Raw genomic sequence first — 21,482 nt, 5'->3', positions numbered from 1 at the left:
AGCCACCATGACGCCAGCCTGTGCTTTTTGTGGACGTGTATATATACAATTGTTTGCATGAAATTGGGCCTTTAATTGCCCGCTAGCTCCTCCTTTCGTGCCAGTGACCGTGAATGTCTATCCACCTCCTCGACGACTTGTGGGATGCGCATGTTTGTGAGGTCCAGGTTCATTTCCTTGCCATCTTCTGCACATATGGATCAGCCTGTGTTCTGCAAACTAGGCAAGGAATACATACTGAACTTGACACCCAAGGTCGCAGGCTCCTTGCTGTGCCGTGGCAGCATCTTGGACTCAATCTTCATGCCATCTGAGCGCGCATCCGGTGGTATGAGGGAGAGGAAGAGCCGGGCGGGTTTTGAGCGCGGGGAGAAGGGATTGAAGGTTACGCGAACGTCGGTAAGGAACCTGGTGATCATGGCGGCGACGGAAAGGCGAGGCCTGTCGAGATAACGTTGTAGCAATTGCTGAGTGCGTGAGAATGCGACGACGTACCTGTGAGTGTCCGGTAGGAGAAGGTCGAAGTCGCAATGGGCGTTCTCAATCTCTCCAGTCGCACTTCCGCCATGAGTCCGTGCTCGAGATTTCCTGCCAGGCTACGGCGGGTGGTTCAGACACGTTGCGCTCTTTCCCCCCCACCAAACAGCCCGCCGTACGTACCGCCTCCGTCATAGGGCAACTTTCATACAGCCACCGTCGCTCTCCGCATTCCGAGCCTCACCATGGCTCCTATTCCCTCCACCATCCAATCCCTGACCACACGCCTAACTGCCCTCGCCGAATCTAACAAGGCTGTCGGTCAGCTCATACAGCGCCTCGCCAAACTAGATTTCCAGCCTGGCTCACAGCCACTAGACCCTGCAGAGGGTGACGTGAGATTGGAACTAGGCGCCGAGATACACGAGACACTCAAGGGAATCGAAGAGGAACTAGAGCTCCTGAGGCAGGAAGTTGAGGACATTACTCAACAGGGTGGCATTGCTGGTCGAAGAAAAGACAGTAGCAAAGAAAGTGAAAGGAGTAGGCTAGCAGTACTGCTTGCAAGGTTGACCGAAGACTTGAGATCGTAAGTAGGCAGATGCTATGGTTTTTCCAGAGATGTTGTCTGCTGGTTGCTAACGCAATACGCGTCTGCAGTTCACGAGCGCAGTATCGCAAGGCCCAGCTCACTGCTAAACACAACGCCGACCGCGCAAAACTCAAAGAGCGCGAACTACTCTTCTCCAACCTACAATCGGGCTCCTCTACTCCTTCGTCTACATATCGCCAAAGAAGACAACAACAAGGAACATCAGAAGGCGAAATTGTTGCGCAGGCCTCTTCGGACGTTACCGCTGCCCTACGTAGGACGCATCAGTTGATGAGAGACGAGCTTTCACGCTCCCGATTTGCACAAGAGACACTCGAACAATCCACTGTTGCACTTGAAAACCTTGGCGACAATTACTCAGACCTCAACACTTTACTCGCGAATAGCAAAACTCTAGTATCGACATTGCTGAAGAGCCAAAAGAGTGACACGTGGTATCTGGAAACTACCTTTTACGTCTTGATAACAACTGTCATCTGGCTCGTTTTCAGACGCTGGTTGTACGGACCTCTGACGTGGTTTGTTCTCTGGCCGCTCAAGCTTGTCTTCCGCATCGTTTTTGCCGTTGCTCCAATCGGCGCGGCATCGTCGGCCGCAAGTTCGAGCGTCGCAGCATCTTCGTCGTCATCAAGAACCCTAGTTGTTCAGCCTAGCGCAGCTGGTGGCATTCCCCGGCGCGAACCTAACGGCCAACCACAGTATATTCCTGTCGGTCGTGGAGGACACAAACAAGATCAAGACCCCAGTCCGCCAGGTTCATATTCGCAGCAAGTTGGCAAAATGGCGGAACAAAGTCAACAGCAGCAAGAGGAAGTGCCCGATCACCCACAGTTTAGGCAGCCGAGGAAGGATGAGGATGATGGACCAGTCACATTGGGCGATGGAACTGTATTGAAGGAGAGCAGTAAGCCGAGGAATCCAAAGAAGAAGATGTGGGATGAGGATGTTGAGAGGAAGAAGTTGGAAGAGGAGCAGCAGCAACAGCAACAGCAACAACAGCAGGAGGCTGGTGGTGAGCGGAATCGGGATGAACTCTAAGCTGCTGGTGTTGTTGTAGATAAAAGAGTGTAGTTGTACCGAAGTTATATAGTAATTATTCTTATCTTTAATCTTTACTACCAAGTCCAAGGTACATCTCTACATAGCGAGACGCGGGCCGCAGTACCGCCTTCGATCGCCAACTGACAATAGCACGAGCGACGGACAGCCATTTAGCACCTGAGGTTAAGAAACGATTGCTAGCTACTCCACCATTGTCCTGAGGTGTACAATCAGCGTCTCTACAACCTTGGCGACTAAACTTCGAAAGAAGACGCGAGATCAGCTTCAGGAGCAGACAAAATCCAAGCTGCTCATGAGCAGCTGTTTGTGGAGAATTGGAAAAAGCGCTTCTCTTACACAGATGCAAGCAGTATATCATCCATATTTTCTCGAGCCGCAACAGTATCGCTATTCTTGAGTTTTCTTAATTGCCTAGATCCAATGCTATGATCAAGCTTCCCCCCCCCAGCCTTGACGATCGCAGTGCTCGTACAGAGAGCCGTTCCTTGTTCAGTTATACGGAAAACTGTATTCTTCTCCTTTTATGAGACAAGACGAGAGGCTATTAGCTCAGCAGAGGGATATATATAACAGTCCGGTTTTAGGGGCTTGAGGGCAAGGAAGCTAGTGAGGTCATCGTGCGTGGGACAGCTGTATTAAAGTCTCTTCGACGCTAGCAACACGTTTACTCATAAAACATATTCATTTTTATTTATAGAAATATGAAGAATTTAAAAAGAAAGACATCTACTGGAGAAACTAAATTCCTAACATATGGAAAAAAACAAAAAAACCGGATTGTTTTTCTTCTCTTTTCATCGCTAGAAACCGGCTGCCCATGATGGCTAGACTCAATCATATCTATCTATTCCTCAAAGTTGCTTCGTGAACATCGTATTGACGCAAAGTAGGAATCATCTTCCTCCCAGAAAAGAAAAAAAAGGCTATAAAAACGCCATACATGCATGCCCAGCTAGAGTGTCTACCCATGGGACTTTTTTGAAAAAAAAAACGAAAAGAAGAGACAAAAAATCTAAGCCTCATTCCCAATCTTGCCCCCAACAACCGCCTTCTCCAACGCAGCAACAACATCAGCCACAAGATCCGCCTCATCCTCGACACCACAGCTAATCCTGACAAGATCATCAAACACACCAGCGGCCTCACGCTGCTCCTTGGGGATACCGCCGTGCGTCATAGCACTGGGGACTTCAACAAGCGACTCCACACCACCCAGGGACTCGGCCAGCGTAAAGATCTTGGTAGCCTGGCAGAAGCGTTCAGCAGCGACATGTCCGCCCTGGATGCGGAAGGAGAGCATACCGCCGCCCATGCCGTCGCGGTGCTGCTTGAGCGCAATAGCGTGTTGTGGGTGCGACTTGAGACCTGGGTAGTTGACCGAGATGACGTGTGGTGAAGCCTCGAGTGCCTTCGCAACGCCCGTCGCGTTCTTGGTTGCCTCGCGGGCGCGCAGGTGCAGAGTCTTGAGGCCGCGGTGAGCGAGCCAGCAGTCGAAGGCGGAGGGGACGGCGCCAATGGCGTTTTGGAGGAAGGAAAGGCGCTCGTAGAGTTGCTCGGAGTTGAATGCTGCGGCGCCCATGACGACGTCCGAGTGGCCGTTGATGTATTTTGTGACAGAGTGCACGACAATGTCTGCGCCGTGGTCGAGCGGGTTTTGCACGTAGGGGCTCATAAAGGTGTTGTCGACGACGACCATGATGCCGTGCTGGTGGGCGATTGTCGCGACTTTGCGGATATCGACGAGGGTCAGGGTGGGGTTCGAGGGTGACTCGATCCAGATGAGCTTGGTGTTTGGGCGGATGAGTTCGGCAATGTCGATTTCGATGCTCGGGCTGAAGGTCACCTTGACGTCGTGCGTGAGGGCGACTTTGGTGAAGTAGCGGTGCGTTCCGCCGTAGACATCCGAGACGGAGACGACGTGTGAGCCTGCTGCGAGCGATTGCAGGATGTTGGCTGTGGCGGCAGAGCCAGAGGAGTAGGCGAGCGCATAGCGGGCATGCTCGAGCGCTGCAACGGCCTTTTCAAAGTTGTCTCTGCAAAGATGGCGGTTAGTCGTGATTCTTGGACTTCAAATATTTCCGAGAACAAAGAAAAAGGCGTACCGGTTGGGGTTTGAGGAGCGTGAGTACTCGTACTCGCCAATGGGCTGACCAACACCGGTTTGCGCAAATGTGGTGGAAAGCGAAATCTATTACGTCGTCAGCCAAATGCTCCCATAACACATCAGATGATACTAGAGAGGGGAAAAAGACATACAGGCTCAATTACAGCGCCAGTAACAGGGTCGTGAGGACTTCCAGCGTGCACAGCCAGAGTCCCAAATCTGTGGACTGGCGAGGCCGGGCGTGGCGGGGTATCGATGGGGTGGTCGGCCAGCGTCATGGTTGTACGGTCTGAAATTAACTTTTTGCTTAAAGTATGACGAAAAGTGACGGTGGTAGAAGGGAGACTATTCAAACTTGAGATGAAGAGTCGTACGTAAAAGGGAAGAATGAGGGGAAAAGGCGAAATTTCTTTTTTCAAAATTCAGAGATCAGGGCTTGACCAGGTTGATATATATGGCGGTCGTCTATGGTGGAGGATTATGTACTTTATTCCGAGCGAGGAATGCTAGCGCAGAACAAACGCCGTACTTGGGCGGTCTGGGTCTCCGGGTTGGTCAGAGAAATCACGTCTTTCAGGGTCAGACGCGCAGACGTGACAGAAATTTTCTTTCGCAGCAAAAAAGTTTTGGAGGTGAGGGAATCCACTGAGGGTGTGTGGGCTTTTTCTCGCCCGACCCATCTGATGTATATATACGTATACTATTCCACGCTCCCCCGGGCGACGGCCCGTTTGCTCGTCCGACATTTCTCAGCAACAGGTGCATTATTCAGACTGGCGTTGGCACACACACACACACACAAATGCAGGCCGCTCGAATGGCGACATCTGGCTCGGCACAAGGGCGCGTTGGTTTCGTGAGCAAGCGGGGATGGTGTCATAGTCGATCCGCCTTGCGACGGTCTTGGCACCCGCTCCCTGCTGATTACACATGGCGACCTGCCACTGCTCGGGCGAGAGATTGGTAATACGTAACGACATATGCAGTGCACTACACCCATACCCGCTGCTATATCCGTTACTTGATGATTTGAGTATCTCTGCCAACCCTTTCTCCACCTGCCTACTTCTACATACACACTTGCGCATACACACGAGTCACCCCCATCACCTCACCTACCCTATTAGTATGCGTCATCCCCGGGCCTACTCTTTAGCTTAACGTAGCCACTTACGCCCTTCTTCCGCGTTGCCTGCTCCCCTTCAGAAACATCCCCTTTGCGCAATCCTGAAGGCTTTCCATTGGCCATGTTCGAAGTGAGATAGCTCCGTCCATCATCCAAACCCGTATTACCTCGCCGCTTCTCGCCAACAACAACCGGATCCTCGGCAATCAAGTTCTCCATATCCTCCCATTCCTTCTGGTTCAGTACATCCCATTCTTGTGCCTGTTGCTCAGCAAGCAAGAATGCCTTCAGTTCATCCACTACCTTTGTAGGCGACAGGCCCCATCCGCTAATGTAGTTTGCATTCTCCGCCATACCCAGGTAGGAATGTGATGTTGCATGTGACAACTGCCCAAAACCCACAGGCATCTTTCGAAGTATAAATCGGGATGACTTTGATGTCGTGATGTCCTTGTCAAATGCGTTCTCCAGCCGCTGTGCATTATATGACTCTTGTGCAATGAGCAGTCTGTATAGATTGCGACCCATCGAACACGTATCTTCCCACTGCTTGAAGCTGTCCTTCATGCCTTGCGTGCGACAAAGCCATGCTGCATTGTATGCCAGCAACGAGACGCCTTCAATAAAGGACGAATATGCAGGGGGGTCCTCGGCTGAGAGATGACTCAAGGGTCGGTCGACGAACAGAGTACGGGGCTTAGGGAGGTGTATGCGAGCCTCAAGCGTGCGAGAGGCCTCTGGGCTGGCATTTGACGAATGTGAAGGCGTCGATCCAGGAAAGGGTACCTTCTTTCCTTGGTACGAGGATGCCGGACTAAAGATAGTCGGTTGTGGATAGTCACTATGGGGAAGTGTGATTTCGGCCGGAAGACGGATCCCCAGATAGGCCGCAACACGGACGAGGAGCTGAGCCACCGCAGCCAGGGAAGCCGATAGACCGTCTGGCGCTACATCTGCGCAAAGGTTAGTATGTCGCCATATTGAGCAATCGTTAGAGCCGTACCATTCAGGTCCCGGAGGTCATGTATCCGTAGGCGTGAGCCGGGCCCAATGTTGAAGACCTCCTTGATGCTGCCATCTCTCGTCTTTCGCCGCTGCATCTTCAGGCCCGCAAGCTTCGCCGCAGTCGTGCACAGCTGCATGCGCAAGTCTATCGTATCGTGATGCATCTTGTCCGCATTGTAGTCCAGCCTCTTGATCTTCTGCTGGACCTTGTCCAACTCATTCGCCCGTCGCGACTCGATCCCATATGTGGCGGAGGAAAGGTCCGACTTTCGCTGCGCGTTGGCTGCGCGTTTCGCCTCGAGTAGCTTTCGTGTGGCATCGATCTGTTCGCGAAGTCTATTCGTATGTTCTGATATGTCCCTCACACGCTCCTGTATTTCCGTCGTCTCGGCTTTCGTCCTTTCCCAGTTTAGATTGTTCGTGCATTCCTGTCTATCGACCAAAAGTCCACCCTTGGAGTCCACAAGCGAGACGTGTTGTATCGCCTGGTCCTCGGAGCCGTTTATAGTTGCCTTGACATGCTTCTCGACGCCATCACGGTCTATCAGCGTCCTTGCGAGCTCGATGCGGGGCTGTTCGAGGTATGAGCGGGCGCATGTCATGCAGTGGAAAGGCTGGCTGGGGCCGCCAGTTTTCCCGCAGATGTCGCAGTCCATGGCGAAAAGGTGTGTTAGGTGATGTCGCCTTCAGATATTTCGTAGTGTGGTAGGAGTGGACGGTACATCGAGACCATGGTGAGTGTTTGGCCGCGGTGGGTTGGCAGCAGCCTACGTATCCATGGAGATCGGCCAGTAAGGTGGCCTGTGAAGAAAGTACAAGCTATGCGAAGGGAAGCTGTTTGTGCTATGTGCGGGTGAGGGTGAATGGGAGAGCACCTAGAAGGCGCGCAAAGGAAATAGGCAGCGTGACTGAGGCGGTACGGTACTATCTAGGGGCCGGCGCGAGTCGCGAGTCAGACGCACCTTCCAACGTCATGCCGCGACTGACCAAATCCTTATCGCGCCGGGCACGTGGTGTACACAGCATATCCCCAAACAACACCGGGAAACACCGGATTATGCTCTACATTAAGGATATCAAATCTATATCCACGCGTCAAACACCGTCTTGATGGTGATACGACAGTGCTGCAATTACTCTACTACTAACCCGCAGCACTGACCGCCGCCACAAGCATCGCGAATGAACAGCACCTCCGACACCGAACGTGAACCCCTCTCCCCAAGTCACACTTTGCCGGTTCTACCCTCCTCGCCCCCTGTACTGACCCCCCTTCACCAAACCCAAGGCATGGGTAATGATCCGGAATCCGAGGCTGAGCCTCCGAGGCAAGATGCTCAAAACTCTCGCCTATCGCATAGACGAGTAGGCTCCGATGAGACGGAACGGCCACACTCAGCTCAGCAAACCCAACACGATACCGACAGCCACATCAGTGAAACCAGCGAAGAAGAAGAATTCGACGAGGATGATTCAGATCCTGCGCACAGAATCGGCGACTTTGACTGGGAGGATCTGCATCATCGGTACCACGAAGCTATGAAAGTTTGTCACGGTGAGGAAGCAGCGTTGATGGAGGAATGGGAAAGCCTCATGACTGTAATTTGTGCTGCTCCTCAAAACAGAAGGAAGATGCTGATGCTGTTCTGCCTAGTACTTCCGCATATGGGCGCAGTCAGGACATGAGCATGAAACGGATCGTACATATTCGAGGTGGGTCGTCCACCCGATTTGATAAATCGTCCTACAATCTACTAAACTCTACCTCAGACTCTGCACGCGCACCTCCTACGTTCAGCACTCGGAGGACACACTTGAGCAAAAGCGAAATCACTGTAAGCTAATCTTGCCACATCTTTCTTTCAAACTTGGCATGTACTAATGCGATGCAGATATCAGCGTAGTGAGGGCCTTTGAAAGTGCGCTCAACCTTCTCAAAGCCAGTGGCCTGGGGCGCTGATGCTCATCAACTTAGATGACATCTATCTCGCCCATCATGCGCCTCAACCGGCTGTCTTGCCACGAAATATATCAAACGGTGAGGTGACGTTGTTTACTAGACGGTCGATGCTTTCGTCTAGTTTACCTACCTGTACCTCGTCACATGTGCATATTATGCGTTGCTCAATCATGTGATGACTTAAGTCAACGACGAGCCGAATCATGAATCTCGGAGACAGCCTGAGACAAAAAGCACTCGCATGCCTCGTGTAGCACATGATATGATACCCATTCAAAAATACAACTTCAAATTTTCTTCATTGCCGAGAGTTCTCCCTGTCTAAAATCCTAAATCGACAGCTCAAGATTCTATACAACATGCCATACCCGAACCAGCTAAGCCATGACGCAAAAAAAGGCTTCTATCATGTTGCCGAAATCTATACAAGACATGGGTTGTTTGTTTCTTCCATGCTATTCAGATATGCGTTGAAAAAAGAAAGGAATTGTGTCCTTCTTGCCCGAGATGTGCCAGAAAAAATCGTTCTAAAGACAGTGCAAGTGCGCAACAGTAACCGCCGAGCTGAGACAAGCCGTTTATAGAAGAGGGTTAGAACGGTATTCGGGGACGATACCGTTGGTCTGCGACTTCTCGGCTTGGTTCTCGGTCTCTAGTTCGTTGCTAACGCTCTCGTCACGCTCAGCAAGCCACTTCTCGGCTTCGAGAGCAGCAATGCAGCCGGATCCTGCGCTGGTAATGGCCTGTCGGTATCGCTTGTCTTGAACGTCACCAGCAGCAAAGACACCTTCTACACTGGTAAGACCTTCACCAGGCTTAGTGATGAGGTAGCCATCCTCATCCATGTCGAGCTGTCCCTTGAACAGCGCGGTGGCTGGGTCGTGTCCTACGGCATAGAACAAGCCCTTGGCCTCCAGTGTCTGCTCTTCCTGTGTCTGGTTGTTCTTGACCACCAAGTGTGTCATGAGGCCATTCTTCTTCTCCTCGCCCTTGATCTCTACACCGCTGGTGTTGAACATGACCTCAATCTTGGGGTGCGTTGTCAACCGGCGGGCGTTGGTTCGGCTAGCCCGTAGTTTGTCTCGTCGGACGAGGACAGTAACCTTTTTCGCCTTCTTGGTGAGGTAGAGTGCCTCCTCTACTGCTGAATCTCCGCCTCCAATGACGACGAGGGGCTGGTCGCGGAACATGGGCAGTGATCCGTCGCAAACTGCGCATGCAGAGACACCGTTGCCCCAGTACTTGTCCTCGCCCTTGAGGTCTAACCTCCTTGCTTTGGCGCCAGTTGCGATGATCAGAGCATCAGCAGTGTGTTCTTCCTCCTCAATTTCGACATCGTCACCCATGGGGTGTAGCCAGTACTTGAAAGGGCGCGCCTTCAGGTCAACCTTGGCGACGGTCTGGGAAATGATTTCGGTGCCACATGCTTCGGATTGTTCGCGCATTTGTTCCTGCTTATTGTAAGTAATTGTTGGTGCACAAGAGCTTTTGTGGCTAGCGACTGACCATGAGCTTTCCTCCTCCAATCTTTGTGAAGCCAGGGAAGTTCTCGACTTCGTCCGTGGTGGTCAACTGACCGCCTGCCGCGATACCGAGAGCCATGAAACCCTCGTACATTACGGCTACACAATGTTAGTAGTGGATGGGAATGTTTAAGGAGACAACATACGGTTCAGGTCAGCTCGTGCAGCATAGATGGCTGCGGTGTGGCCTGCTGGCCCAGAGCTACAAATGTTAGATCGGTGTCAAAAAAAGAGTTGCCGCAACCAGCCGCAAACTCACCCAATGACTACAATACTGTTAGCTCTTGTTCTTGCCATAGAAATTCGGGCATAACTTACTGACTAGTTTTGAATGCATGTTACGCGCTTGTACTTTTGAAAAACTTGAAGCAGTTGAGAGCCCCGCTACAGGTGATACGTGCTGGTTATGCGATGCGGCGGCAGCGACGGGCACGGAGAACAGGGACAGAGATCGAGGCGAGGTGGCCCTTCGGAAGAGTGATGCGAACACTTTGGCGACGTTTGCGAAAACCCGCGGGTCGCGTGCAAGATCTGGTTGTGGATGTGGGTCGTGTGCGGAATGATGGTGGGATGGGGTGTCAAAGTTGGACGACCCGCGTGTGTAGTGGCGTACGGAGTGTCTTGTATGAAAACGAGAAGACGAGAGAAAAAGGACTCGAAATATGGTCTTCGAACTAGCTCAGAAGATGCCGCAATTAGTGAGCGCTGGCTTGGTGGCTTCGGAAACTCCGCAATGTTCTGGATGATGGCGATGGGCCGAGGCGTAGTGGGGGTGTCTGTATTATTCAATCCTGCGCAAAACTGAGCTTAGTCAGTATATTCGATTTTACCGGCCGAGGTTTCGCGCGCGCTATCAAAGTGAAGACTGTCAAAAGGAAATAATTGACAAGCAGCTACCTTCAAGTGAAGATGAAAGAGGATTATTGCGAGACAAGAAAGAAGTAAGATCCTTGCCGCGGGTTGACGGCAAGTGCACGTTGCCGTGCCTTTGATGGATTCTTAGAAATCCGATGGCGACTAGACCCACGTAGCCCTCAGCCGCGCAACTTTCGGTTTTTACAACCCTTACGCCATAAGACGGGGGGACCCGTGCTCCTCTACTAGACTTCGGCACTGACGCACATGTCGGAGCCATCGGGCTATTTGCCCAGGCAGGCTCTCCGGCTTGGGCGCACAAGTCGTGAGGTAATCACAGCCCATGACATTTCGTACTCATCACGGTCTACTTTCTATCTTGGTGTGTCGGCCGTGCTGACAACTTCTATCATCATCTCCGGAACAATTCTCTCGCATCATGTTAGCTAATCCTCCGCGCCTGGACGCTTCCTGAGGTTCTCGATGTTGTATAGTATGCTCCGAACACCATCGTCGTCTGCGCCCTGAACACTGCTATTCGCCGTGTTGCCACTCCGCTCAAAACTCTCCAGCTCCTTTGCAAGTTCTGTATCTTCCTGCCACAGGCCCTCGGGTTGAAAAGAGAAACACTGCAATCTAGGTACCTTTTTCCATGTCAGTAAAGATTCACAAATATATGCAAGTAGGCCGCTTACTTGGTCCTCACGTTTCTCCGTGGTTGAGCCTGGTTTGTGGACGTTGTCTATGGAGACTATAATTCGAACGGAACCTGTCGGATCGACAATCAAAGCAACGTCAAGCACATTGCCGTTCAATGAGATTTGAGATCCAGGTGTAGATCCTCCCACCGCCAAGCCGAATAGTGCTGGGACACCTTCACACGCTACAAGGATACGCTCGGCCTGTCTAAAGTCAGATGTTGCATTTCAAGGAAATCAAACGGACGATATACGCACATCATTTCCCTGGTTTGGCAAAGGCCATATACCAGAGACGGCGACCTTGTAATTCGTACGCTCCAGGTCCATCGGAACCGCATTCCGCTCCTGGAGATGGCCAAAAGCGAGATCTCGGATGTTGAGCCTCTCCTTCAAAGAGCAGGTTCGCCAATCCCATACGAACAAATCGTCATCTCCGCCGCCAGAGACAAGAAGGCCGGATGGCGTGAGACATAGTCTGCTTACAAAGGCCTCGTGACCGAAGCAGAAGCCCTCAATAATGTGGGCTTGCGGTTGACCTCGTGAAATTCGGATATGCTCGTCACGGTCGGCAGTTATAATGTAACTCCGGCCATCCAAATTTGCATAGGTGACATCTGTGAGCATGGAAACGTGCCCCAGGAGGAGTTCGTGCTTGAAGCGCATGGGCTCTTTAGACTTTGCGGGACCCTTTGCCTTTTGCTTGAGCTGCTCTTCTAGGGTTTTTCGATTTCTGCCAGAGTGGACTGTCAGAGTCGTAGCGGAGGGCATCCAGTCCTTTTGCTCTGGTTCAGCTGCAGGGATATCACGCTGCTGCGCCAGATCGTCTGCTGGTGAGGGGAGAAGTGGCAAAGCATATACGTCTCCGAACTTGTCCGCGCATAAGATTGTTGTGTCGTCAGACGTGATGGTGATTGAAGAAGGCCTTCTAGACATGCATCTTGCCAGCATCAGCATATGCACTGGACAATTATTTGTCTTTCTTACCTATCACTTAATTGCTGTAGTCGATCCTGGGCGTCGATTTCAAAGACTCGGATGCACTTGTCCTCGGCAGTAACGCCAATTAGATACTTTCCATTGTGCGATAGTATCAGATCCGAAAAGTTGGACTTTTGCTCTTTTGGTTGTTCCAACTTGATCCTTTTGCCTGGGCGCTCCTCAGATTCGCTATCCTGCTGCTCCTGCTCGTGTTAGTGACATGTCAAGGCAATACTATCCAACAGAACACTACAATGCAGCAATATGGTTATGGAGCATCACACATTGTCTCACTCACTTCGGTCTGCGCTTCCTGTGCTGGCCACACTGATGTCGCTCCGTTGCTAGACTGGACCACCAGCTTCGGTCCACTCGCACCGAAGAGCACCCAGTCGCCTACATTTTTGGAGCTCCGCGCAACAAGACATTGGTAAGGTGCAGCCATGGTGTTGCGACTAATGCTGTCTCTGTCCAGGGTGGTCGTACTTTTTCTCTGCCTCTGTCTCTGAACGCGCTAGCGCATTAGCGAGCAGGGGCCACCCACAGCCGGACAACCTCAATTTTCGCGCCCACGACGAACTTTCTCTCCCCAACAACACCCACGACCCAAATTAAGACCTTAAACATCCCTTTGCGTCACCGAACACAATGGGGGGCAAGAAAGAATCCAAGGCCGCTTACTTCGAGAAGCTCGATGTCCTCCTCAAGGAGTACAAGAGCATCTTCATCGTCACCGTCGACAATGTCTCGTCGCAGCAGATGCACGAGATCCGTCAGTCGCTCCGCGGTGAGGGTGTCGTCCTCATGGGCAAGAACACCATGGTCCGCCGTGCTCTGAAGGGTCTTATCGCCGACTACCCAGAGTACGAGCGCCTTCTTCCCCACGTCAAGGGTGCGTTTTCCCATGTACATACACCTCACTACTAGGCCATGGCGCTAACATTGGCATAGGCAACGTTGGTTTCGTCTTCACCAACGGCGACCTCAAGCAGATCCGTGACAAGATCCTCTCCAACCGTGTCGCTGCTCCCGCTCGTGCCGGTGCCGTTGCCCCTGGCGATGTGTACATTCCCGCCGGAAACACGTAAGAACATCTCTGGCACATGCATCGTGAACACACAATTGACAAATGGACAGTGGTATGGAACCCGGAAAGACCTCTTTCTTCCAGGCTCTCGGTGTCCCCACCAAGATTGCCCGTGGTACCATTGAAATCACCACCGACTTGAAGCTCATTGAGGCCGGTAACAAGGTCGGAGCTTCCGAGGCTACTCTGCTCAACTTGTTGAACATCTCGCCCTTCACCTACGGTATGGGTATCTACCAGATCTACGACAACGGCCAGACCTTCGACGCCTCCGTCTTGGACATCAGCGAGGAGCAGCTCCTTAAGACCTTCTCCACCGCCATCACCACCATTGCCACCATCTCCCTGGCTCTCAACTACCCTACCCTGCCTTCCGTCATGCACTCCGTTGTCAACTCTTACAAGAAGGTCCTCGCCGTCGCCGTCGAGACCGACTACGAGTGGGACGAGATCTCCGAGCTCAAGGACCGCATTGCCAACCCCGACAAGTACGCCTCCGCTGCCCCATCCGGCGGCGCTGCTACTTCTTCCAACGCCCCTGCCGCCAAGGAGGAGGCCAAGGAGGAGGAGAAGGAGGAGTCCGAGGATGAGGACATGGGCTTCGGTCTTTTCGACTAAGCTCATAACGTTTGCGATGGCATTTCTTGAGAGATCTCGGTATGGCTACGGCCTGCCGATCATGTCTTGATGATTTAGACAGTCAACGACAATACGATAAGATGAAATCAGCAACAGAACAGAATGACCGTGATGCTCCCAAAGCAACGGCGTCCAATCCAACATCAGGTAAGCTCAATCTCTTATTTATTCACTTTGCTATGATTATTTTCTTTTTAACCCTGAGGTCCTACGGTGAGGATTAAAAATACAACAACAACAACACTCTAATTTTTTAATGAGCAACCTGTTTCACTTTTCTGTTATCAGCTTATGTTGCGGATCTCAATGCTGACTTGAAAACAGATTTACAGTTGTGCACTTTACACTACATTTTGTCTACGTGAAACTCAATTAGTGCAGATTATGCGATGCTAACAAGGCTTCCTGCCCTTTCAAGATCTATGCGCAACCAAAAGCACTTCCAGAGCGCCTTACCTCCTAAGCTTCGGCAGACACTCTCGCTTTGTATATTCCCAGTGTAAACATCTGCATGTGACCAAGAATCGCCATTGTCGTCGACTGCTAACCCTTGTGCGTGCTTTTTGAAAAGCCTTGTTGCGACAGCCTTGGCTATTCCTTTGCCTCTGTAGGCCTCTTCTGTATGTAGTGTAACCAGAGAGCCATCCAATCCAAGAAACGTCCATGCCACTGGCATGTCCGTCTTTTCTTCAAAAACACCTACACTTCTCAATGACATCAAAGTGCTACGTGTGCGAGGTATAGATGTTCGTGCCTGGACAATTTCAATGTCTTGTTTGCGCATCTCACCCCACCGCAACCCAGCAGGCAGCTCTTGAGTTTCTGGTAGATCGGAATGCTTGAACAAGAACTTGTTGAGCTCAGCGTCTGGACCTGGAAGCTCCGTACGTACAACGCCTGCTTCGTGCAGAATTTGAAGCACATCACGCTGGCATGCGCCCACGGTGATGGTTTTGGGAAGAAGCAGATGGCGCATGTACGTTCCTGGCGCAGATTCATAAGCGCCTGAAGGTGGCGGGGTTGGATGTTCTCGTTCATGCTGCCTTGCAAGGTCCATGGCGGGAAGGTTGTCGATACGCATTGGAGGTGTAGGCAGTGTAGACATGTAATCTACCAAAGCCAATACAGCTCTTTTGCACTCGTGGCAGTACTTTTCACCATCATCTCCAGTTGAAGAAGTGGTTGAAGATTGATGATTCGGCAGCTCAAGGGTGCTGAAGATCCACAACTCGGTTTCTGGTCGCATGGACCGGTCCAGGTACGCTGCTGCCCAGCATTCTGGTAGTATCGCTTCTGGCGATGTGGATTCGGGGAAAGTAGCGAGTATGTGTGCGTGGGGCGTTCGGTTGGGATGTTGGGTGCGGTATACCAGGTTGATGCTGTAGGGCAGGGTGGCTTTTAGAGCACGTTGGAGGGTAGGCGAGGAGGCGGAGTGGGCGTAGACTTGCATGCTTGGCAATGCAATTGGCTGACTGATATTGATCGCGAAGAAGTGAATGGGATTACTTGCAGGATATTTACTTGAAGGATGGAAAAATTAAAGTCTAGTAAACGTTTTGGTTTGTGTACCTTCCGTGTTGGGGATGGACGGTGCATGACTAAGTGGCCGCGGGGTGTCGTGCTTTGAGTCAGATGCGGTCTCGGAGTGTTGCCTCTACTTTCTCCATGTACACGTAGTATTATTCACTATTTGCATATATTATAAGTCGAAGGGTATGGGAATGACTTCATTACTGCTCAGTCTTCAACTGGTCACCCTGCTTTCAGTACATTCAATATGGAAAGTACTTTCGTATCTGCCTGTCGAAATACAGCGGCTATCTCTTACTAATAAGTATGTTTAAAATCAATTGTAATATCATTAAATGAGTTGTCCTGCATATGAGAAACATGATGATAACAATCTGCTAACAAGATCTGTCTTCATGTGTGATCAAGGCTTCGCTGGAGCTGGTATTGTTTCTTGTCTACTAGTGTCGCAGTATGAATAGGTAGACTAGTCAATGACCAGAATAACCCGGGTCATATAACCCGTCCGATCTTTCAGCTATCCAGTGAATGGAAATAGTAATCAATGGGCCGACATGGTTCGTGAATTGATAGAATTGGATGGACTCGTGTTGGTTGGTCGGTTGGTTAACTTAGCCGCTGGACATTGCGGACCTTGCAAGGTCGTCATTTGCTTGTCCAAGAGAAGAAGAATGGTCCTGCGTGTCGGTTCTAGGGGAGTAGGTGATTACACTTTCTAAGATTCCTTTACTGCTCCCATTCAGACCGAAATAATTGCCTATCTAGTAATAACGGTGATAAGGAGGATGACTTCCCCTAGAGTGCGCACTGTTAAGCCTAAGGCAAAATACAGCAATGCTCATAGACAAGTGCAAATCCTCCAAGACAGCAGCAGTTGTCTTAAACGTTTATCCAAATCAGTCTCTTGTCTTAAGCTTTGACAATATAGATAAGTTCTGTTATAGCATATAAAGCTATAGTAAGCTGGGTGCTACTTTGTAATATCTTCAAAGTTTAACAGATCGCACGGAAATCATATTAGATGCTTTCGGAAACACTACTTTACCTTACAACATGTACCCTATTCCAGTCTCGTTCGAGAATACCATACCAGACCTACGAGGCCCCCACCTAGTCTCCACCGGATTGTACGATAAAAGCAACATAGCATTGTTCATCCACAAAGAAGGAAAGGAGTTGAAACGACACCTATGCTATGCATTCTACTTCGAAGATCACGAATCAAAAGTTAGTTTCGACAATAAGGCCTCATCTCCGGTAATACATTGGATAGAACATGGGCGGTTCTATAATCGCGACCTCTTCGCGAAAATCTGCAGGAATCAGCCTGTGTTGAACCAGTCTGCGCCAAATCAAACTGCGGAGCAGGTATTTGCAGACTGGCGGACGGCAGTGCTAACTACGCTTGAGACCGACCACAGCGCTTTGTGGGTTCCTTTCGTCGCGAAGTAATTCACTGTAGCATACCTAACTTAGCTATCGAACACTACAAGAAGTCATAACGTGACCAAAGTTTGGTCTAAGATGCAGAATAGTCAACAGTCGTTACTCTCGGGATCGTTGAGATTAGAATTGAAAATTTGCAATTTACTTTTTCTTATAATTATCTAAAAGACAGATTACATGTAACAAAAGAAACAAATTCCTAGTCTCTCTTTCGCCGCTCAATTAAGCATCTATCTTTTTAGTGTTTATTTCGCAACCACTCTCCTTAGTAGATACGATTCCAAACCTTGGAGGAAAGGCGCACCAGATCTGCTCCGCATTCCATCTCACCATAGGCTTTGTCCTCAAATACTTTAGTAATATCAGCGTAGAACTTTAAAGTGGCGTCCGTGAAGGCGAAACGTTGTCTGAACGAAGCGCCCTGTACCCACGGTGGGAACCACCCAGCACCAGCCCAATCAATTAAAGTTACTTCCCAGTCTGGAGGATGGCCTTGTGTCGTTGGAATACGGCGGAAGATGATATTCTTTAGGGCAGGATCCACATGAGTAAAGACAGGCTTCCGGTCAGTAGATATTTCCAAGGCTTGCTTGTACTCAGATACCACAGTGTTTTGGTCCTCAGAAAGAAATTCACCTTCTTGGAGACGACTAACTAAAGCATTTGCTTCAGCAGCACGGATTACAGCTGAAGTAAATTCTTCGTAAGTTTTGTATGGGCCGCAAGACTGTTTATAGTTCGTGCGAAACATGCCCATGCTACAGCCAAAGGCTTGGCGATGAACTCGGCCATAGTATCCCTCAGATGGAATAGACCGCAGTAGGCGGAACTGCTCGCGTACCCTGGCACAAAGTGTTGTACGCTCTTCTTCAGTAAAACCCATCCAATCGTTAACCGTGAGCTGGAACCCTGGTATGTATTCCATAACCAGAGTAGCCTCAGGGAAAGGAACGCCTGGACGCCCAGGGTACACCCTGTACACCTTGGGCACTCGGACGCGAGAATTTTCTGCAAGATAGATGAGATTCTCTGCTTCCTATTGTACGTCAGTCGACCTTCCACCGCGATGTTTATCCTGCTGCTTACCTCGATAATGTCTGGTTCTGCGCCAATCTTATAAACTTGGTCCCGAACTCGGAAAGCTTCGTTCATGCTCATTCTATTGTGAAGGATGTTTTTAGTTTTGGCCTTCCGAATCTCATCCTCTGAAGGTAGCTCCGGGCAATTGTCTGCAATATATGGAACTGATAAATGGAACGGTGTAGTTCGGGGAGGTTCTCTCTCTTGCGTAGCATTAAGCACAAAATCAAATGCCTCTTCATATGTAGAGACCCCAAAGTGCTCTTGGGCAATACTCGCTATTGTTCGCATTGTAAGATTGATGTAGAGTTGACGGTGTTGTATTTTGTAATGCTAGGAAAGTAAAATTTCAAGTGAATAACGAGAATGTATAGAATGCCCAGATCTCTTCCTTATATACTTGTTAGGCCAGTAAACTCGGACCGAGATAGAGCATGCAGTCTGCTTTGTTCTCAATGATTTCTTTGACCCTTGTTACGATATTATTAGCCTACAATTTTTGCCTTTTGTACAGAACATGTTGATTCTGGGACACTAACTCTTTGATTACACCAGCTGCAACAGCCGACACGACAGTTGCGCGGAAAATGAAAGAAAATTACTGCGGGCTATCGTGCGAAGATACACGCCTTGCGCTTTATGTAATAGTAACTCTATAACTACTCGAGCCTAAACAAAGACATCCTTTATGCGCTCACACTACTCAGATATTCGGTTTAAGAATGCCGCCACACCCCCTTGCATTGATCCTCTTTGAGCACACATACAGTCTATGGCTTTGTTGTACGGGCCTCAATGTCGCTGCTTTGATGCAGCTTGCTGGGGCCGTGCTGTGCGTGCTCAATGCAGCGTCCAATCCTCCCCTTCCATTGAAAATTCCAGTAATTACTCTGCTTACACGGCGGGTGGGCCTCCTACTATATTATCTTCCTGCTGTGGCTTACTTGGATCTCCTCCAGTGGGGAATGAAAGATATCCTTTTTCGGACAATCGAGGATACCTAGGCGCGTTCTTAGGACTTTCATTGTACAGCTCGTGAGCGTATTGATTGGTAGAGCTTCGTCTAGTCTATAGTGTGAGCCACAAGTCGCGTTTTGAGTAAGCCTGCATAGTTACTCCTTGAGCTTCTATCGTAATCCTCTTGGATCGTCTGCGGTGTGCAATATTCACTTTTCACGATCCCTATCCCAGCGAGTATTTCCAGAACATCAGCTGCAAACCCCTGTCCTCCCATGGAAACTCGGGCAACAGTTGTACCTTGATGCTTTGACTGCAGGCAGACGCCGTATGTTGCACTACGTTGACAACGAGCCGCACTAGTCCCGAAAGAGTTACATCTCGAGAGCGCTCCAACGGAACCAGCCCTCTGTCTTCGCACCACCAGAGCTTCATCTCTAGATTCGCTTTATAACCTCGCTACCCTTTACGCCGTCGCCGCTCGACAGCCAACTCACGTCTAGCATTGCTCGGTATTTGTTCATATCACAAGTGGAAGGGCACTGTATACCAATGACGTCATTTTTGTCCAATTGATTATCGATTAAGTTTCCCATCTCCCTGCACATCCAAGTGCCCCAAAGGGGGTTTTGCTTGTAGACGGTTTTCATTGTCCTAGTAAGAAGACATAGGATCGGATTGAGAAACATTACGAGTAAATACCCGCGGCAGTGACACAATGTTCCCGTACCGATAGGGAAAGTACCTTCACATCTGCCTACAACGATCCGTTGTCAGCCCTATCACAACACAGAGGCTATCTCTTACTAGTAAGCCTATTCTAATCCACTTTAAAAGCCCCAATTCTCAGTCCAACATGTAGGGAACATGACAATAACGATGGGCTGACAGCATTGGTTTTCATTTACCGCCAGTCTCGCTGGAGCCGGTATTCTTTCCTATATACCGGATATATCTTTTATCAAATCCTACTTACATTCACATACGTTCATAGGCGAAAAAATGACTCTGGGTCCCGTCCGCTCCCCACACGATAAACTTTCGACCGGCGGATTAGTAGTTAGGTGGGTGACCACTAGCGAATCCCCGCTGACGTATGTTTTTGTATGTTTTTGTATATTTTTGCATCTTGAATTCGTGCCGCGTGTGTGGGAACTGTTTTTTTTTATTTTTCTGGATCAGCCTTTATCTTTTGGTGCATCAAGGATTTCATAGCAGGGAAGATTCAAAATGCAAGTGAAACGTGTGTATTCTATATTCTGATGTCTATGTCTAAAGGAGCGTGGAAACTGTCGTGAAAGCAAACTCTCCAAGCCGCATCCCCATATTAACAACCCCAATAGTACCGCCAGAGAAGTGAAGTAAACCAGAAAAGCAATGCAAAACAGTCGTAAAGAAGCTCGTCATCCTCTCATCCGTTACCCCCTATACCCCCCCTGGACCCTATGTCCTCGTCTTCTCTCTCTCGGTCTCGGTGCGTCTCATGCCCTAGACTCGGCTCACAATCTAAGCCCTGACACAAGAAAACTGGAATCCATTGAGCCAGGTAGGAACAGGCTTGGTGACATCTCCATCGAGATCAGCAAAGTTCTTTGCGCGGCCATCGAGCTCAATGATCCAGCTGGGGATGTTGAGGTTGGCAAGCTTGCACTTGGTGGTGTCCTCGAACTGGACGAGTTGGGCCGAAGTGCCCAGGATGTTGCCGTTGCCGCTGTCGAGGGCGCTGCCGGTGAAGCGGGCAGGGATGGTGACGACCGTGCCGTCAGCGGGGACGGTGGTGTCGGCGCTGACACCGGTTTGGTCGTTGAAGATGCGGAGGGTGACCTGGGGAATGGGCTGGGGGATGGATGCTGCGGAGGCAGTGAGGGCCATGATGGCGGTAGCGGCGAAGGTGGTGGTGAACTGCATTTTTGTGGTTTGGGGTGTTGGTTTTGGTGGTTTGGAAGTTGAAGAGTGTGTGGTGGAAGGAGATTGTAGAAGTGTTGGTTGGAAGATGCTGTTGCTGTTGTTGTGATTGTGATTGTTGTTGATGATGGACTTTTGGGTCGCGAAGACGGCATGATTTATATCATGGTCAATTGATCCTTTCATCGAGTGCATCTCATAACCGAGCCGTGGTTGTAACACTGCCTGGCTGAAACTCTTCGCAGACATGCTCGGTGAGTAGTAGTGCCGCAGCCACCGCCCTTGCTCAGCATCACCTCAGAAGTCATCACCGAAATACTCACGATGTTGCATTCCGACCGGTGCCAACCATCATGAGATGTTCCTTCAACAAAGTATTTTCTACTCTCGGTCAAGTCTGTGTCTCAGTCTTGCTACAGCTTGTGGGGCGTTAC

The 21,482-nt window shown here is 50.2% G+C and overlaps 13 protein-coding genes across 13 annotated transcripts; 3 read left to right on the top strand and 10 right to left on the bottom strand.

Annotated features, from left to right (window-relative positions):
- Positions 1–71: 71 nt before the first annotated feature.
- COCCADRAFT_87575 (uncharacterized protein) lies at positions 72–419 on the bottom strand (the record flags this gene model as incomplete). Its single annotated transcript, XM_007710882.1, has 2 exons — positions 72–187; positions 239–419. The coding sequence occupies 2 exons, from the start codon at positions 417–419 to the stop codon at positions 72–74; spliced, it is 297 nt and encodes a 98-aa protein (XP_007709072.1).
- A 303-nt stretch (positions 420–722) lies between these two features.
- COCCADRAFT_2330 (uncharacterized protein) lies at positions 723–2,128 on the top strand (the record flags this gene model as incomplete). Its single annotated transcript, XM_007710818.1, has 2 exons — positions 723–1,066; positions 1,138–2,128. 2 exons carry the CDS (start codon positions 723–725, stop codon positions 2,126–2,128), a joined length of 1,335 nt encoding a protein of 444 aa, XP_007709008.1.
- A 1,036-nt stretch (positions 2,129–3,164) lies between these two features.
- On the bottom strand, positions 3,165–4,534 carry COCCADRAFT_87704 (uncharacterized protein; the record flags this gene model as incomplete). Its single annotated transcript, XM_007710881.1, has 3 exons — positions 3,165–4,185; positions 4,255–4,340; positions 4,409–4,534. The coding sequence occupies 3 exons, from the start codon at positions 4,532–4,534 to the stop codon at positions 3,165–3,167; spliced, it is 1,233 nt and encodes a 410-aa protein (XP_007709071.1).
- Positions 4,535–4,835: 301 nt separating this feature from the next.
- Positions 4,836–5,021, bottom strand: COCCADRAFT_87751 (uncharacterized protein; the record flags this gene model as incomplete). The annotated part of the gene is made up of 1 exon (XM_007710880.1): positions 4,836–5,021. The coding sequence occupies one exon, from the start codon at positions 5,019–5,021 to the stop codon at positions 4,836–4,838; it is 186 nt and encodes a 61-aa protein (XP_007709070.1).
- Positions 5,022–5,379: 358 nt separating this feature from the next.
- Positions 5,380–7,043, bottom strand: COCCADRAFT_2328 (uncharacterized protein; the record flags this gene model as incomplete). Its single annotated transcript, XM_007710817.1, has 2 exons — positions 5,380–6,335; positions 6,386–7,043. 2 exons carry the CDS (start codon positions 7,041–7,043, stop codon positions 5,380–5,382), a joined length of 1,614 nt encoding a protein of 537 aa, XP_007709007.1.
- A 634-nt stretch (positions 7,044–7,677) lies between these two features.
- COCCADRAFT_34020 (uncharacterized protein) lies at positions 7,678–8,347 on the top strand (the record flags this gene model as incomplete). The annotated part of the gene is made up of 4 exons (XM_007710850.1): positions 7,678–7,986; positions 8,042–8,100; positions 8,158–8,222; positions 8,280–8,347. 4 exons carry the CDS (start codon positions 7,678–7,680, stop codon positions 8,345–8,347), a joined length of 501 nt encoding a protein of 166 aa, XP_007709040.1.
- A 43-nt stretch (positions 8,348–8,390) lies between these two features.
- Positions 8,391–8,552, bottom strand: COCCADRAFT_87503 (uncharacterized protein; the record flags this gene model as incomplete). Its single annotated transcript, XM_007710879.1, has 1 exon — positions 8,391–8,552. The coding sequence occupies one exon, from the start codon at positions 8,550–8,552 to the stop codon at positions 8,391–8,393; it is 162 nt and encodes a 53-aa protein (XP_007709069.1).
- A 373-nt stretch (positions 8,553–8,925) lies between these two features.
- COCCADRAFT_2326 (uncharacterized protein) lies at positions 8,926–10,207 on the bottom strand (the record flags this gene model as incomplete). The annotated part of the gene is made up of 5 exons (XM_007710816.1): positions 8,926–9,798; positions 9,854–9,969; positions 10,017–10,072; positions 10,130–10,136; positions 10,189–10,207. The coding sequence occupies 5 exons, from the start codon at positions 10,205–10,207 to the stop codon at positions 8,926–8,928; spliced, it is 1,071 nt and encodes a 356-aa protein (XP_007709006.1).
- Positions 10,208–11,171: 964 nt separating this feature from the next.
- Positions 11,172–12,849, bottom strand: COCCADRAFT_87534 (uncharacterized protein; the record flags this gene model as incomplete). Its single annotated transcript, XM_007710878.1, has 5 exons — positions 11,172–11,369; positions 11,421–11,627; positions 11,682–12,363; positions 12,411–12,607; positions 12,703–12,849. 5 exons carry the CDS (start codon positions 12,847–12,849, stop codon positions 11,172–11,174), a joined length of 1,431 nt encoding a protein of 476 aa, XP_007709068.1.
- A 203-nt stretch (positions 12,850–13,052) lies between these two features.
- Positions 13,053–14,109, top strand: COCCADRAFT_2324 (uncharacterized protein; the record flags this gene model as incomplete). The annotated part of the gene is made up of 3 exons (XM_007710815.1): positions 13,053–13,296; positions 13,356–13,488; positions 13,542–14,109. The coding sequence occupies 3 exons, from the start codon at positions 13,053–13,055 to the stop codon at positions 14,107–14,109; spliced, it is 945 nt and encodes a 314-aa protein (XP_007709005.1).
- A 403-nt stretch (positions 14,110–14,512) lies between these two features.
- COCCADRAFT_87517 (uncharacterized protein) lies at positions 14,513–15,580 on the bottom strand (the record flags this gene model as incomplete). The annotated part of the gene is made up of 1 exon (XM_007710877.1): positions 14,513–15,580. The coding sequence occupies one exon, from the start codon at positions 15,578–15,580 to the stop codon at positions 14,513–14,515; it is 1,068 nt and encodes a 355-aa protein (XP_007709067.1).
- A 1,791-nt stretch (positions 15,581–17,371) lies between these two features.
- Positions 17,372–18,477, bottom strand: COCCADRAFT_2322 (uncharacterized protein; the record flags this gene model as incomplete). Its single annotated transcript, XM_007710814.1, has 2 exons — positions 17,372–18,142; positions 18,193–18,477. 2 exons carry the CDS (start codon positions 18,475–18,477, stop codon positions 17,372–17,374), a joined length of 1,056 nt encoding a protein of 351 aa, XP_007709004.1.
- Positions 18,478–20,649: 2,172 nt separating this feature from the next.
- On the bottom strand, positions 20,650–21,015 carry COCCADRAFT_87505 (uncharacterized protein; the record flags this gene model as incomplete). Its single annotated transcript, XM_007710876.1, has 1 exon — positions 20,650–21,015. The coding sequence occupies one exon, from the start codon at positions 21,013–21,015 to the stop codon at positions 20,650–20,652; it is 366 nt and encodes a 121-aa protein (XP_007709066.1).
- Positions 21,016–21,482: the final 467 nt, after the last annotated feature.

Source organism: Bipolaris zeicola (genome assembly GCF_000523435.1).
Source record: "Bipolaris zeicola 26-R-13 unplaced genomic scaffold scaffold_22, whole genome shotgun sequence".
Classification (NCBI taxonomy): Eukaryota; Fungi; Ascomycota; class Dothideomycetes; order Pleosporales; family Pleosporaceae; genus Bipolaris; species Bipolaris zeicola.
Note: the sequence above shows the minus strand (reverse complement) of the source record. Positions and strands in the feature narration are given on the sequence as shown.